Source organism: Anas acuta, chromosome 14 (genome assembly GCF_963932015.1).
Source record: "Anas acuta chromosome 14, bAnaAcu1.1, whole genome shotgun sequence".
Classification (NCBI taxonomy): Eukaryota; Metazoa; Chordata; class Aves; order Anseriformes; family Anatidae; genus Anas; species Anas acuta.
The window spans coordinates 12,544,159-12,560,052 of NC_088992.1; the positions used below are offsets into that span (position 1 = coordinate 12,544,159).

Genomic DNA, 15,894 nt, shown 5'->3' on the forward strand with positions numbered 1-15,894 from the left:
AAGAGTGGGTAGCAAGGATTTGCTAGAAGGTCTCTTGTGGTTCTCGTGAGTCCTGAGCATATGTGGCTGATCAGCTGGGCCCAGAAAAGTGGTGATCAATGGCATAAAGTCCTGTTGGATGCCAGGAAATCTTGGTGTACCCCATGGATCAATACAGATTGCATTGTTTAATTTGTGTAGGATTTGCTACTCCACCTGGATCCATACACATCCATGGATTTGGATGGGTTTCATCTCAGGGTGCTCAGAGAGCTGACTGACATCATTGTGGGACTTCTCTCAATTATTTTTCAGTGTTCTTGGGAATCGGGAGAGGACCCAGTTGACTGGAAGCTGGCAAATGTTGTACCAGTATTCAAGAAGGGCAAGAAAGAAGACCCTGGAAACTACAGGCCTGTTAGTCTCATGGCAGTGCAGGATAGAATTATGGAGATAATCCTGGGAGTTATTGAATCGCTTCTGGGGGAAAAAGTAGTTATTGGTCCCAGCCAAGATGGCTTCATGAGGGGTAGGTTCTGTTTAACAAATCTGATTTCCCATCCCGTCGATGAAGGGAAAACAGCTGCTGTAATCTTTTTGGATTTCAGTAAAGCTTTTGACACAGTTTCCCTTAGGATCCTTCTGGGCACAATGTCCAGCATACAGCTAGACAAAAACGTCATACGATGGGTGAATAATTATCTGATGTGTGTTGCTTAAAGTTTTATGGTAAATGGGGCTGCACCAGCACAGTGGACAGTCAAAAGTGGGGTCCCCCAAGGCTTTGTATTAGAGCCAGTTCTCTTCAATGTTTTTATAAAAGATTTGGATGTAGGACTAGAAGGTATTTTGAGCAAATTTGGGCTGTGTATTTGGTTTGTGCTCTTAGTCACATGGTCTGAATTTTTGTTGTAGAGCTGTGTGGAGCCAGGAGTTGGACTCGATGATCCATATCGGTTTCTTCCAGCTTGGGATATTCTATGTTTCTGTGATGAATGTCCTTATAAATAATCTCAATGATGGGACAGAGTGTGCCCTCTGCAAGTCAGCAGGTACTGTAAAATGGGAGTGGGCTGAGGTGGAGGAGTGTTGGCTACAGCAGAAGGTGTTGCTGTCATGAAAAGGATCTGGAGAACCTGGAGAAATGGGCTGACAGGATCCTCATGGAGTTCCACAAGAAAAAGTGCAAAGTCCTTCACCTGGGGAGGAACAATGCCATGTTCCAGAAAAGCAGGCTGGTGGAAAAGGCTCTGGGGGTCCCAGTGGATACCAAGGTAAACATGTGCCAGCAGCATGCCCTTGCCATAAAGCAGCCTAATGATGGTTGAATCAGCAGAGTCCCTTGAACAGGTCAAGGGAATATCACAAGCAGTCCAAGGAAAGCCGTATTTCCCTTCTGTTCACCACTGGTGAGGCCAGACCCTGTCTAGTGTTTTAGAGCTGGAAGGGATCTAGCTCACAACCCTTACCCTTGTTTCCTGGATACTAAACCTGCACATGAAATTGGCCTTGCAAATAACCCTCTAAAAATAAGTCAGATATATGTTTTCCTCCACCCCTCCAAAATAAATAAATAAGGAAATAAATAGAATGAAAGAAACTAAAGTCTCCATCATTCAGGCAATGATATGTTTCACCTCAGTCGACATCTCTTCTGAAGTGAGTAGAAATTGGCTCTTCAAATTGGTGATATTCTTTGTCTCCTGAAATTCTTTTTCTCTTTAAATTCTTTGTCCTGCTTGTTGTAATTGGCTTCGCAAATGACCCTCTAATAGGAAGTCGGATGTGTGTTTTCAGTCACCCGTCAAAGGAAATATAAAATAAAACAGATAATATAATATAAGAAAGTAATTTTTTTTTTCCTTCAAGCAATTTCTTTCATATCGGACAATATCTTTTCTGAAGAGTTTCATAAGTAGAGTTTGGCTCTTTATATTGGCTCATTAAGTTCTTTATGTTAATAAATACTTTGTTTCCTTAAATCCTTTGTCCTCCTTGTTAGTGAACACTGTGGACATCACCCTGACTTTTTCTGGGATGTAACACAAGGGTGAGATTGGGCAGACAAAGATCATTCTCACGCCATTGCCCCTTGGCCATTCTTCCTTAAAAGCAAAGAAACTCACAGTCATGTAATGCACTTTAGCCATGGCACCATGTCAGCAGGGAAAGGATGGTGTGCGTCCTGTGTTTCAATGCAGCACAAGTGCATCTTTCTTTCTTAGCTGGTTCCTGGATCTCTGTGTCTGAGATGCATGGGCCGTGTATACATTTGTGATGTGTGCTTCTCCAGTTTGGCCAGCAAGAGAGGTGCTTAGAAAGAGTACTATCACCTCCAGAGGACAGAAAAAACGTGCACAACCAGAGATCCCTGTGATTTTGAAAAGAAGGGTTGGCTGTCTCCTGGAGATTTCCTCAAAGCTCTAGAAGCACTCACAATGCTAGTATCGATGATAGCTATAAAGCACTGTGCACTTCTGCTTCAAGGATTCCACGGTAAATGAACGACGACTCTATACCTAGACAAAGTTAAAAACTGGTCTCTCAGTTTTATCCCATCACTTTCCTTCCCACTTCCTATAGCTTCTTCATGAATTTTTCATGGTTTCATGGTTTTAGAAAGCTCTCAATCTACTTTTTCCATTTCTCTTTTCCTATATGAGTTGCGTTGGAGCATGGTGTTACCAATTCCCCTGAAGAAGGACTGTCACCACAGGCAGAAGAACAGGTGAACAGTTTGGTGGAACAACGGTGGTATGGCACTGAACATTTGGAAAAGCTCATGCTGCATTGAGCTGCAGTCATACGGTACATCACGGCCACGCAGGACACGCTTTCCTGTAAAGGTGAAATGAAAAGAACACCTGAGCGCTATTCCTGCCACAAAAATCCTGCTGCTGTTGAGAGAGTCCTTGTAGCCGTATAGTTTGCAGGCAAGCTGTGTGAGCACGCCGGCGTTTGTGAAAGGCTGAGTCGGCGGCCAGGAGCGCGTCCCGTCCCGGAGCAGTCCCGCCGCAGGCCGCAGGGTGGTGCTCGTGGCCAAGGCGGCGGCGAGCGGCTGCGAGCGGGGAGGCGGCCGAGCCCAGCGCAGCGCAGCGCAGCGCAGCGCAGCCGGGAGGCGGCGGCGAGCGGTCGTCCGCGCCGTCCTCCGCAGCAGCCGCTGCCAGTCCCGGAGTGCCGCGCTGCGGGCCGCCAGCCGAGCTCGGCGAGAGGGAGAGAGGGAGGCCGCGAGGGAGGGCGCCCGCCCTTGGCGCCGCGCTGCTGCCGGGCGCCGCTTCCCGCGGAGGACTGCGGCAGACGGAGGGTGTCCGCCGCCCCGCCATGGCGTCTGCAAGGCAAGTGCTTTGTCTGTGTGCTTTGCTGTGCGTGCCGCGCGTTCGCTGCGAGCCCATCCGCTACTCCGTAGCCGAGGAGGGGGAGAGCGGCTCCGTGGTGGCCAACGTGGCGGAGGACGCGGGGCTGACGCCGGCGCAGCTGTCGGCTCGCCGGGCACGCATTGCCTCCGCGGACGGCCGGCAGCATTTTCGCTTAGAGCGCGCCACCGGCCGCCTCGTCCTGGCGGAGCGGCTCGATCGCGAGGAGATGTGCGGCCACTCGCTTACCTGCACGCTCGCCTTCGAGCTCCTGCTGGAAAACCCGCTGCAGTTCTTTCGTGTCGAGGTGGCCGTGGAGGACGTCAACGACCACTCGCCGGTCTTTCCCGAGGAACGAATCACTTTTCAGATTCTGGAAAGGGGAGACCCTGGCTCACGTTTCCCCGTGGAGGCAGCACAGGACCTGGATGTTGGCAGCAACAGCATCCAGGCTTACACCATCGCTCCCGAGAACGAGTACTTCAGTGTTTCCTCTGAGAGTCTGGCTGAAGGTAACAAATATATAGAATTGGTATTGGAGAAGCCTCTCGACAGAGAGGAGCAGCCGGAGCTGCTTTTCAGTCTCATTGCTACAGATGGTGGCTCTCCACCTAGGAGCGGGACCACACAAATTCACATCATAGTTCTAGATGCAAATGACAATGTTCCTACCTTCACACAGAAGCTTTACATTGCACGTGTTTTGGAAAATGCCCCAGCAGGCTCTGTGGTTCTCAGTGTTGTGGCTAATGATCCAGACGTGGGACTGTATGGTGAAATCTCCTATAGGTTCAGCCAAGCAGTCAGTGAGAGCCAATTGCCTTTCAAAATTGATACCATGAGTGGTGAAATTCGTGTCAGAAAGCCCCTGGATTTTGAGACCACACAGAAATATGAGCTCAGTGTGCTGGCAATTGATGGCGGGGGCCTCTCAGGCATGTGCAATGTAGTCGTGGAGGTGCTGGATGTGAACGACAATGTACCAGAGGTGGTGGTGAGTTCCTTCAGCAGCCCCCTCCCTGAGAACACAGAGCCTGGGACATTGGTTGCCCTCTTTGCTGTGAGGGACCGAGATTCTGGTGTGAATGGGGAGATCATCTGTGCCCTTGAAGACCAGCTCTCCTTCTCCCTGAGGCCAGCCTATAAGAATTACTATGAGTTAGTTACAGCGACCACGTTGGATCGGGAGGAGACATCTCAGTACCTTGTGGTCATCACAGCAGAAGACGCAGGATCTCCTCCTCTCACCACTACCCAGACCTTCACCGTGGACATCTCCGATGTCAATGACAATGCCCCTGTCTTCAACCAGACATCGTACACCATGTTTGTGCGAGAGAACAATATCCCTGGAGTGCTTGTTGGTGCTATCAGTGCAGCGGACTCAGATGCAGGACTCAATGCCAAGGTGACCTATTCCCTGATGCCTGTATATCCTGCAGAGCGGGACCCCTGCTCCTGCATCTCCGTGAACTCAGAGAACGGACATGTGTTTGTGCTGCGTCCACTGGACTATGAGCAGGTGAGGCAGCTTGAGGTGCTGGTGAGTGCCACCGATGCGGGGTCCCCTCCCCTCAACACCAACGTCACCGTCCGCCTTCTCGTTGTGGATGAGAACGACAATGCCCCACTGGTGTTGCATCCTGCACAAGACAGCAGCCCGCCATTCAGTGAGCTGGTGCCAGCGTCGGCTGAGGTGGGGGACCTGGTCACCAAAGTGGTGGCCGTTGATGCGGACTCTGGTCAGAACTCGTGGCTTTCCTTCCACCTGCTGAGGGCCACAGACCCCGGGCTGTTTGCTGTGGGTAGCCAAAATGGGGAGGTGCGTCTGAGGAGGCCAGTGACAGAGAGGGATGCCGTGAAGCAGAAGCTCGAGGTGCTGGTGCGTGACAATGGGCGGCCACCTCTGTCGGCCACTGCAGCACTGAACGTACTCCTGCTCAACGGCCTCTCACAGGAACACCTGCCACAGCAGGAGCTGGCTGTGCAGGATGAAGACAGCTCCCTGACAATCTATTTAATCATTTCACTGGTCTTTGTCTCCCTCCTCTTCCTCACATCTGTCGCAGCCTTTGTTGCATGCAAGGTGTTCAAGAGAAAGGAGCTGAAAGGAGGAGATGTGCTGTATGGCACGGGCAACTTGCAGAGCACTCTTGCTGCTGGGGCTGCTGCTGGGACCCTGCCCCACGCCTATTGCTACGAGATCAACCTCACCACGGGGTCGGGCAACAGCGAGTTCAAGTTCCTGAAGCCCATCCTCCCCAGCGTGCCACCACAGCACTCTGGCACAGGCAGGGGTGTTGATGATGCAGAGGATTTTCTGCCTGTCCATAACTCCATGGGGGATGCAGCCATGGACATCTCTGGTACACCATCTGTTGGACAATTTAATGGCCTTCCCTTTAACTAGGCCTGAATCCACACAGTGAAAGGCTTCATGCCTCGGAGCTGGAAGGGATCTGGCTAATGATATTCAGTCTTGTTTCCTGGAGATTAAATCTGCATTTGTAGTTGTCTTCACAAGTGATCCTCTAATACTAAGTCAGATGTATGCTTTTTCTTCCTCCCCCACAAAAGATTAGAAATTAAATATATATATGAGGGAACTAAGGCCTTTCTTCTCAAGCAATGATATATTCCAGGTCTGGTATTGGTGCTTCATGAGGAATGTTTGATTCAGTCTCTCTGGCTAAATGCTTGTCATTAGGAGAAACCTTGAGAATCACACTGTCTTAGTCTGTGTTCAAACACAATGTTGAGCTTCTTCAGATGACAGTGCAGTATAGCCCTCGACTCTTGTTTGCAGGGAAGAAAGGTGTTAGCCCTGTGTATCACTGCAGTGCAAGTGCGTCTCTTTATTTGCTGAGTCCTGGATCTCTCTGTGTGAGGCATGTTGGCACCATCTGGTTTTGCAGTGTGTGGTCTTCCACCTCAGATGGCATGAACCATGTATTTTACTGGGTTCTGCCATCTCATCTTCTGCAGGACACAGCAAAAATGTGCCGAGCCAGACTTTGCAGTGGTCCATGTGCTTGGGAGTGACTCAGAAGTATAGGAGGACTAACGATTCCAACATAGACACTACTTATACAGAGCTTTGACCCTGATCATTGTGTTTGGGTGGATGGCAAGGCATCTTGATACATTGCCTCAGAGGACATTTGTCTACAAGGCAAAAGAAAGATAGGCTTTAAAAAGGAATGTCCTTTTTTGTGTCATTGTTTTCATTCTTGCTTGAAGGGGTTCCTCAATGAAAGGGAAGTGCTATCATGGTCTGGCTTTCCAGGCTATTGTTAGAATGCTTACATCTTCCTTTTTTATTCCCTTTCTCCTTTGGCTGTGTATTTTAACATTGTCTTATGAATTCCCCTTAAGAAGGGCTTATACTTAACCTATAATAATGTGTTGTTGGAAAGAAGGTGATATGGGACTGGGTACATAAACACCCTCATGTTCTGTTGTGCTGCATTGTATACTGTATCATTTTTATGCTGGTATACCCTTGTCTGTAAAAGTGAAATGGAATGAATGCCCAAGTGCCATTCTGTCAATGAAAAGTATGCTGTTGTCCGGGGTCACTCTCTGTCTGGGTGCTTTTTTATGTATTATATATATTTTTAATTGGTTCCTTAATGGAGGTATTGGTTTGGTGGCACGTGTCCTCAACCTGGAGATGTGACTGCTAGTGCCTGAAGGAAAAGGGTGGGTATCTAGGATGTCGTGGCAGGTCTCTTGTAGGCCTTGTGAGCACTGAGCGTAGGAAGCAGCCGAGCAGCTGGGCCCAGAAGGTTAGTGATCAATTAACTCCTTAAATTCATTGCCTTCTTGTTAGGGAGCACTGTGGACCCGACCCTGTCTTTTTCTGGGATGTAACACAAGGGTGAGATTGGGCAGACAAAGATCATTCTCACGCCAATGCCACTTGGCCATCCTTCCTTAAAAGCAAAGCGACTCACAGTCATGTAATGCACTTTAGCCATGTCCCCATGTCAGCAGGGAAAGGGTGGTGTGAGTCCTCTGCTTCAGTGCAGCACAAGTGCATCTTTCTTTCTTTAGCTGGTTCCTGGATCTCTGTTTCTGAGATGCATAGGCCCTGTGTGTATTTGTGATGTGTGCTCCTTGAGCTGGGCCAGCAAGAGAGATGCTTAGACTGAGTACTATCATCTCCAGAAGACAGAAAATACGTGCACAGCCAGATATCCCTGTGGATTAGAAAAGGAGGGTTGGTTGTCTCCTGGAGATTGCCTGAAAGCTCTAGAAGCACTCTCCATGATAAGATCGATGATAGCTATAAAGCACTGTGCACTTCTGCTTCCAGGATTCCACGGTAAATGAACGACGACTCTATACCTAGACAAAGTTAAAAACTGGTCTCTCAGTTTTATCGCATCACTTTCCTTCCCACTTGCTCTTGCTTCTCCATGAGACAAGAGTTCAGTCTGACATGATTATTCGTGGGTTTAGTTCCATGGTGTTAGAAAGCTCTCATTCTACGTTTTCCGTTTCTCATTTCCTATATGAGTTGTGTTGGAGCATGGTGTTACCTATTCCCCTGAAGAAGGACTGTCACCACAGGCAGAACATGTTTTTGGAACGGTGGTGGTATGGCACTGAACATTTGGAAAAGCTCACCCTGCTTTGCGCTGCAGTCATACGCTGCATCACGGCCACGCAGGACACGCTTTCCTGTAAAGGTGAAATGGGAAGAACACCTGAAAACCGGCGTTTGTGCAAGGCTGCGAGTCGGCGGCCAGGAGCGCGTCCCGTCCCGGAGCAGTCCCGCCGCAGGCCGCAGGGTGGTGCTCGTGGCCAAGGCGGCGGCGAGCGGCTGCGAGCGGGGAGGCGGCCGAGCCCAGCGCAGCGCAGCGCAGCGCAGCCGGGAGGCGGCGGCGAGCGGTCGTCCGCGGCGTCCTCCGCAGCAGCCGCTGCCGGTCCCGGAGTGCCGCGCTGCGGGCCGCCAGCCGAGCTCGGCGAGAGGGAGAGAGGGAGGCCGCGAGGGAGGGCGCCCGCCCTTGGCGCCGCGCTGCTGCCGGGCGCCGCTTCCCGCGGAGGACTGCGGCAGACGGAGGGTGTCCGCCGCCCCGCCATGGCGTCTGCAAGGCAAGTGCTTTGTCTGTGTGCTTTGCTGTGCGTGCCGCGCGTTCGCTGCGAGCCCATCCGCTACTCCGTAGCCGAGGAGGGGGAGAGCGGCTCCGTGGTGGCCAACGTGGCGGAGGACGCGGGGCTGACGCCGGCGCAGCTGTCGGCTCGCCGGGCACGCATTGCCTCCGCGGACGGCCGGCAGCATTTTCGCTTAGAGCGCGCCACCGGCCGCCTCGTCCTGGCGGAGCGGCTCGATCGCGAGGAGGTGTGCGGCCGCTCGCTTACCTGCACGCTCGCCTTCGAGCTCCTGCTGGAAAACCCGCTGCAGTTCTTTCGTGTCGAGGTGGCCGTGGAGGACGTCAACGACCACTCGCCGGTCTTTCCCGAGGAACGAGTCACTTTTCAGATCCCGGAAACCAGCGACCCTGGCTCGCATTTCCCCGTGGAGGCGGCTCAGGACCTGGACGTTGGCAGCAACAGCATCCAGGCTTACAATATCGCTCAAGGGAATGACTACTTCAGTGTTTCTCCTCGGATTAAAGGCAACAGTGACATCTACGTCGAACTTGTACTGGAAAAGCCTCTCGACAGGGAGGAGCAGCCAGAGCTGCTTTTCAGTCTCATTGCTACAGACGGTGGCTCTCCACCTAGGAGCGGGACTACACAAATCCACATCATAGTTCTAGATGCAAATGATAATGCTCCAATCTTTACTCAGGAGGTATATGTTGTTGAGGTTTTGGAAAATGCCCCAGCTGATTTTGTGGTTCTCAGAGTCGTAGCCACCGATCCAGATGTGGGACTGAATGGTGACATCTCCTATGGGTTCAGCCAAGCAATCAATGCGAGCCACTTGCCTTTCACAATTGGTGCCATTAGTGGTGAAATTCGTGTCACAAAGCCCCTGGATTTTGAGAGCAAAGAGAAACATGAGCTCCGAGTACGAGCAACTGATGGTGGAGGCCTCTCAGCACTCTGCAAGGTGTTGGTGGAGGTGGTGGATGTGAACGACAATGCACCAGAAGTGGTGATCAGTTCCTTCAGCAACCCCCTCCCCGAGAACACAGAGCCTGGGACAGTGGTAGCTGTATTTGCAGTGAGGGACCGGGATTCTGGTGTGAATGGGGAGATCAGCTGTGCCCTTGAAGACCAGCTCTCCTTCTCCCTGAGGCCAGCCTATAAGAATTACTATGAGTTAGTGACAGTGACCACATTGGATCGGGAGGAGACATCTCAGTACCTTGTGGTCATCACAGCAGCAGATGCAGGCTCTCCTCCTCTCACCACCACCCAGACCTTCATGGTGGACATTTCCGATGTCAATGACAATGCCCCTGTCTTCAACCAGACATTGTACACCATGTATGTGCGAGAGAACAATATCCCTGGAGTGCTTGTTGGGGCTGTCAGTGCAGTGGACTCAGATGCAGGACCCAATGCCAAGGTGACCTATTCCCTGAGGCCTGTGCACACCACTGAGCGGGACCCCTGCTCCTGCATCTCCGTGAACTCAGAGAACGGACATGTGTTTGTGCTGCGTCCACTGGACTATGAGCAGGTGAGGCAGCTTGAGGTGCTGGTGAGTGCCACCGATGCGGGGTCCCCTCCCCTCAGCACCAACGTCAGCCTCCGCCTCCTCGTGGTGGACGAGAATGACAATGCCCCACTGGTGTTGCACCCTGCTCAGGACAGCAGCCCGCCATCCAGTGAGCTGGTGCCAGCGTCGGCTGAGGTGGGGGACCTGGTCACCAAAGTGGTGGCCGTTGATGCGGACTCTGGTCAGAATTCGTGGCTTTCCTTCCACCTGCTGAGGGCCACAGACCCCGGGCTGTTTGCTGTGGGTAGCCAAAATGGGGAGGTGCATCTGAGGAGGCCAGTGACAGAGAGGGATGCAGTGAAGCAGAAGCTCGAGGTGCTGGTGCGTGACAATGGGCGGCCACCTCTGTCGGCCACTGCAGCACTGAACGTACTCCTGCTCAACGGCCTCTCACAGGAACACCTGCCACAGCAGGAGCTGGCTGTGCAGGATGAAGACAGCTCCCTGACAATCTATTTAATCATTTCACTGGTCTTTGTCTCCCTCCTCTTCCTCACATCTGTCGCCGCCTTTGTTGCTTGCAAGGTGTGCAAGAGAAAGGAGCACATACTGTATGGTACAGGCAACTTGCAGAGCACTCTTGCTGCTGGGGCTGCTGCTGGGACCCTGCCCCACGCCTATTGCTACGAGATCAACCTCACCACGGGGTCGGGCAACAGCGAGTTCAAGTTCCTGAAGCCCATCCTCCCCAGCCTGCCACCACAGCACTCTGGCACAGGCAGGAGTGTTTGTGACACAGAGGATTTCCCTCCCGTCCAGAACTCCATGGGGGATGCAGCCCTGGACATCTCTGGTACACCATCTGTTGGACAGTTTAATGGCCTTCCATTTAACTAGACCTGAGTCCACACAGTGAAAATCTTCATGAACAAAGGCTTTTTGCTCATGCAATGATGTGTTTCAGCTCTGATACTGAGTTCTCCAAAGTGCTTCATGAGCTAGGTTTGATCCTGGCTCTCTGGCTAAATGCTTGTCATTCGGAAAAACCTTGAGAATCACCCTGTCATCCTGAAAAAAATGTTGAGATTCTGCAAATGACAGGGTAGTATAGCCCTCCTCCCTTGTCTGCAGGGAAGAAAGGATTTTGCCGAGTGTATCACTGCAGTGCTAGTACTTCTCTCTTTCTTTGCTGAGTCCTGGATCTCTCTGTGTGAGTCTCGTTGGCACCATGTGGTTTTGCACTGTATGGTCTTCCACCTCAGTTGGCATGAACCATGTATTTTACTGGGTTCTGCCATCTCATCTTCTGCAGGACACAGCAAATACATGCCGAGCCAGAGTTTGCAGTGGTCCATTTTATTGGGAGTGACTCAAAACTATAGCAGGACTAATGATTCCAACAGACACTAATTATACATAGCTTTGACCCTGATTGTTGTGTTTGGGTGGATGGAAGGTATCTTGATACATTGCCTCAGAGGACTTGTGTCTACAAGGCAGAAGAAAGATAGGCTTTATAAAGGAATATCCTTTTTTGTGTCAGTTTTCATTCTTGCTTGAAGGGGTTCCTCAGTGAAAGGGAAGTGCTATCATGGTCTGGTTTTCCAGGTTTTTGTTAGAATGCTTGCATCTTCCCTTTATTCCCTTTCTCCTTTGGCTGTGTATTTAAACACTGTCTTACGAATTCCCCTTAAGAAGGACTGACATCCAACATATAACAATGGGTTGTTGGAAAGAAGGTGTTCTGGGACTGGATACATAAAAACTCTCATGTTCTGTTGTGCTGCATTATACACTGTACCATTATTAAACTGGTATACCCTTGTCTGTAAAAGTGAAATTGAACAAATGCCTGAGTGCCATTCTGGCAATAAAAAGGATGCTGTTGTGGAGAGAGTCTTTTTAGTAATGTTCTTATCATGAAGGCTCTGTAAAGGATCCATGTTTTTTCCAAAGTCTGGGTGCTTTTTTATTTATTATATATATTTTTACTTGGTTCCTTTATTGAGGTATTGTTCTGGGGGAATGTGTCCTCAACCTGGAGATGTGACTGCTTGTGCCTGAAGGAAAAGTGTGGGTAGCACGGATTTGCTAGAAGGCCTCTTGTGGGTCTTCTGAAACTGAGCATATGTAGCTGAACAGGTGGGCCCAGAAAAGTGGTGATCAATGGCATAAAGTCCTGTTGGATGCCAGGAACTCTTGGTGTACCCCATGGATCAATACAGATTGCATTGTTTAATGTGTGTGGGATTTGCTGCTTCACCTGGATTCATACACGTCCATGGATTTGGATGGGTTTCATCTCAGGGTGCTCAGAGAGCTGACTGACATCATCGTGGGAATTCTCTCAATTATTTTTCAGTGTTCTTGGTAATCGGGAGAGGACCCAGTTGACCGGAAGCTGGCAAATGTTGTACCAGTTTTCAAGAAGGGCAAGAAAGAAGACCCTGGAAACTACAGGCCTGTTAGTCTCATGGCAGTGCCTGATAAAAATATGGAGATAATCCTAGGAGTTATTGAATTGCATCCGGGGTCAAGAAAGTCATTGGTTCCTGCCAAATTGGCTTCATGAGGGGTAGGTTCTGTTTAACAAATCTGATTTTCTTTTATTATGAGATCACTCATCTAGTCGATGAAGTTGGTGTAATCTTTTTGGATTTCAGTAAAGCTTTTGACACAGTTTTCCTTAGGATCCTACTGAGCAAAATATCCAGCATACAGCTAGACAAAAACATCATATGATGGGTGAAGAATTATCTGATGGGTATTCCTCAAAGGTTTACAGTAAATGGGGCTGCACCAGGATAGCAGCCAGTCACCAGTGGGGTCCCCCAAAGCTCTGTTTTAGTGCCAGTTCTCTTCAATGTTTTTAGAAACGATTTGGATGTAGGACTAGAAGGTATTTTGAGCAAATTTGGGCTGTGCATTTGGTTTGTCCTCTTAGTCACATGGTCGGAATTTTTGTTGTAAAGCTGTGTGGAGCTCGATGAGTTGGACTCCATGATCCATATGGGTTTCTTCCCACTTGGGTATTCCTCTTATTCGTTGATGAATGTCCTTATAAATAATATAAATAATGGGACAGAGTGTACCCCCTGTAATTCAGCAGGTACTGTAAAACCAGAGTGGGGCTGGGTTAGAGAAGTGTTGGCTACAGCAGAAGGTGTTGCTGCCATCAAAAGGACCAGAAGAACCTGGAGAAATGGGCTGACACGACCCTCAAGGAAAAGTGCAAAGTCCTTCACTTAGGGAGGAACAATGCCATGTTCCAGGAAAGCAGGCTGGTGGAAAAGGCTCTGGGGGTCCCAGTGGATACCAAGTTCAACATGTGCTAGCAGCATGCCCTTGCCATAAAGAAGCCTAATGATGGTTGAATCAGCAGAGTCTCTTGAACAGGTCAAGGGAATATCTTGAGTAGTACAAGGGAAGCCATTCTTCCTCTCTGTTCACCACCGGTGAGGCCAGACCCTGTCTATAGTTTTAGAGCTGGAAGAGATCTAGGTCACAACCCTTACCCTTGTTTCCTAGAGACTAAACCTGAACTTGAAATTGGCCTTGCAAATAACCTTATAAAAATAAGTCAGATATATATTTTCCTCTACACTTCCAAAATAAATAAATAAACAAATAAATTGAATGAAAGAAACGAAAGTCTCCATTATTCAGGCAATGACATGTTTCACCTCAGGTGAGATCTCATCTGAAGTGAGTAGAAATTGGCTCTTCAAATTGTCTTGTTAGGTTCTTTCTCTCCTTAAATTCTTTGGCTCCTTAAATTTTTTGTCCTGCTTGTTTAATTAGCTTCGCAAATTACCCTCTAATAGGAAGTCAGATGTATGTTTTTCTTCACCCCTCAAAAGAAAAATAAAATAAAACAGATAAAATAAAATCAAGAAAGTAAAGTTTCTTTCCTTCAGGCAATTTGTTTCACCTCGGACAATATCTTTTCTCAAGTACTTCATTTGTAGGGTTTGTCTCTTTAAATTGGATCGTTAAGTACTTTGTCTCGTTAAACTCTTTGGCTCCTTAATTAATTTGTCCCCCTTGTTAGGGAGCACTGTGGACCCCACCCTGTCTTTTCTGGGATATAACACAAGGATGAGATTGGGCAGACAAAGATCATTCTCATGGTAATGCCACTTGGCCATCCTTCCTTAAAAGAAAAGCAAGTCATACTCATATAATGCACTTCAGCCATGCCCCCATGTCAGCGGGGAAAGGATGGTGTGAGTCCTGTGTTTCAATGCAGCACAAGTGCTGCTCTATTTCTTGGTTGTGTCCTCGATCTCCCAGTCTGAGAAGCAAGAGGCTCAGTGTGTATTTGTGATGTGTGCTTCTCCAGTTTGGCCAGCAAGAAAGGTGCTTAGATTGCTTACTATCACCTCCAGTGGACAGAAGAAACGTGCACTAGCAGAGATCCCTGTGGTTGGCTGTCTCCTGGAGATTGTCTCAAAGCTCTAGAAGCACTCCCGATGCTGAGATCGATGATAGCTATGAAGCACTGTGCACTTCTGCTCTCCAGGATTCTAAGGTAAATATATGGCGACTCTATTACCTAGACAAAGTTAAAAACTGGTCTCCCAGTTTTGTCCCATCATTTCCTTCCCATTTGCTCTTGCTTCTCCATGAGACAAGAGTTCAGTCTGACATGATTATTCATGGGTTTAGTTCCATGGTGTTAGAAAGCTTTCATTCCCCTTTTTCCCATTCTCTTTTCCTGTACGAGTTTTGTTGGAGCATGGTGTTACCCATGCCCCTGAAGAAGGACTGTCACCACAGGCAGAACATGTTTTTGGAACAACGGTGGTGTTAGAAATTGCTCAGTCTTCAAAATAGGATTAAATAAAAAAATAGGATTTATTAAAAGAATAGAGGTAAGCAAACAGCGCTGGGTGCACCGGGAGTCTCCGCTCCACCAGGACGCACACCAGCCACATCAAGTAGCTGATTTTTATACTCCTAGACTAATACATATTCATTACTACTTCTAAAAAAAATAGGTTATTATAATTAGATTCCGTGGTCCAGTCCCTCCTAATGGAGCAAGCGCATCAGTCTCTGGTGGTCCCTCTGGGGGTCTCTAGGGGTCTTTCATGCTGAAGGCTCGTAGTCTTCCTCTCCAAGTTTTTTTCTTGTACTTGTCCTTTGTCCTTGGCACCGTGTCAAGTTTACACAGCATCCCCTGCAGGTCTTGTCTCCTAGCCGTCCTTCAGCTTCTTTTTTTTCTTCTTCTTAATCTCTTGGCCACCTGGCCAGATATCAGAGGCTTGCATAGTATCCCATAACAGTCACTAGTTGTTATCAGTTGTTCTGAAACCCCCAGACATCAAAGACTTCATACAAACACAAATAGCTTTCTTATTGACACTTCACGAGTAATTAAAACATTCCTCATCAGCCATTCACAGGGACAGTCATACCTATAGCCGTGTTAAATTAATCTCGAAGAAGACAAAAAAAAGGCTGTAACTGTTAGAAATAGAAGTTCGGAATAACAAAAGAAAACAGGTTCATAATTTTGAGGACTATTTTCTGAAGACTTGATAAATTGACTAGAATGAGGGGGAGACTGGGACACACTGCATCTGTGGTTCAAGAATTAAATTGCCGGTGCAGGACCCAGAGGCAGAAAGGACTGTTCTTTATTAACAAGAATTGTTAAAACATTCCTAACTGTGGTATGGCACTGAACATTTGGAAAAGCTCACCCTGCTTTGTACTGCAGTCATGAGCTTCATCACGGCCACGCAGGACACGCTTTCCTGTAAAGGTGGCATGGGAAGAACACCCGAGCGCGATTCCTGCCACAAAAAGGCTGCTGTTGGGAGAGTCCTTGTAGCCGTATAGTTTGCAGGCAAGCTGTGTGAGCACGCCGGCGTTTGTGCAAGGCTGCGAGTCGGCGGCCAGGAGCGCGTCCCGTCCCGGAGCAGTCCCGCCGCAGGC

At 49.0% G+C, this 15,894-nt stretch overlaps 1 protein-coding gene across 1 annotated transcript; it reads left to right on the forward strand.

The window, feature by feature from the left end:
* Positions 1-16: 16 nt before the first annotated feature.
* On the forward strand, positions 17-15,431 carry LOC137864508 (uncharacterized). Its single transcript, XM_068698620.1, has 3 exons — positions 17-5,725; positions 6,102-6,112; positions 7,687-15,431. Exons 1-3 carry the CDS (start codon positions 3,301-3,303, stop codon positions 10,846-10,848), a joined length of 5,598 nt encoding a protein of 1,865 aa, XP_068554721.1. The 5' UTR covers positions 17-3,300; the 3' UTR covers positions 10,849-15,431.
* The last annotated feature ends 463 nt before the right edge of the window (positions 15,432-15,894 follow it).

What these genes read in the sequence shown, in the direction of transcription:
- LOC137864508 (XM_068698620.1), top strand. Translation starts at nt 3,301, where the DNA reads ATGGCGTCTGCAAGGCAAGTGCTTTGTCTGTGTGCTTTGCTGTGCGTG.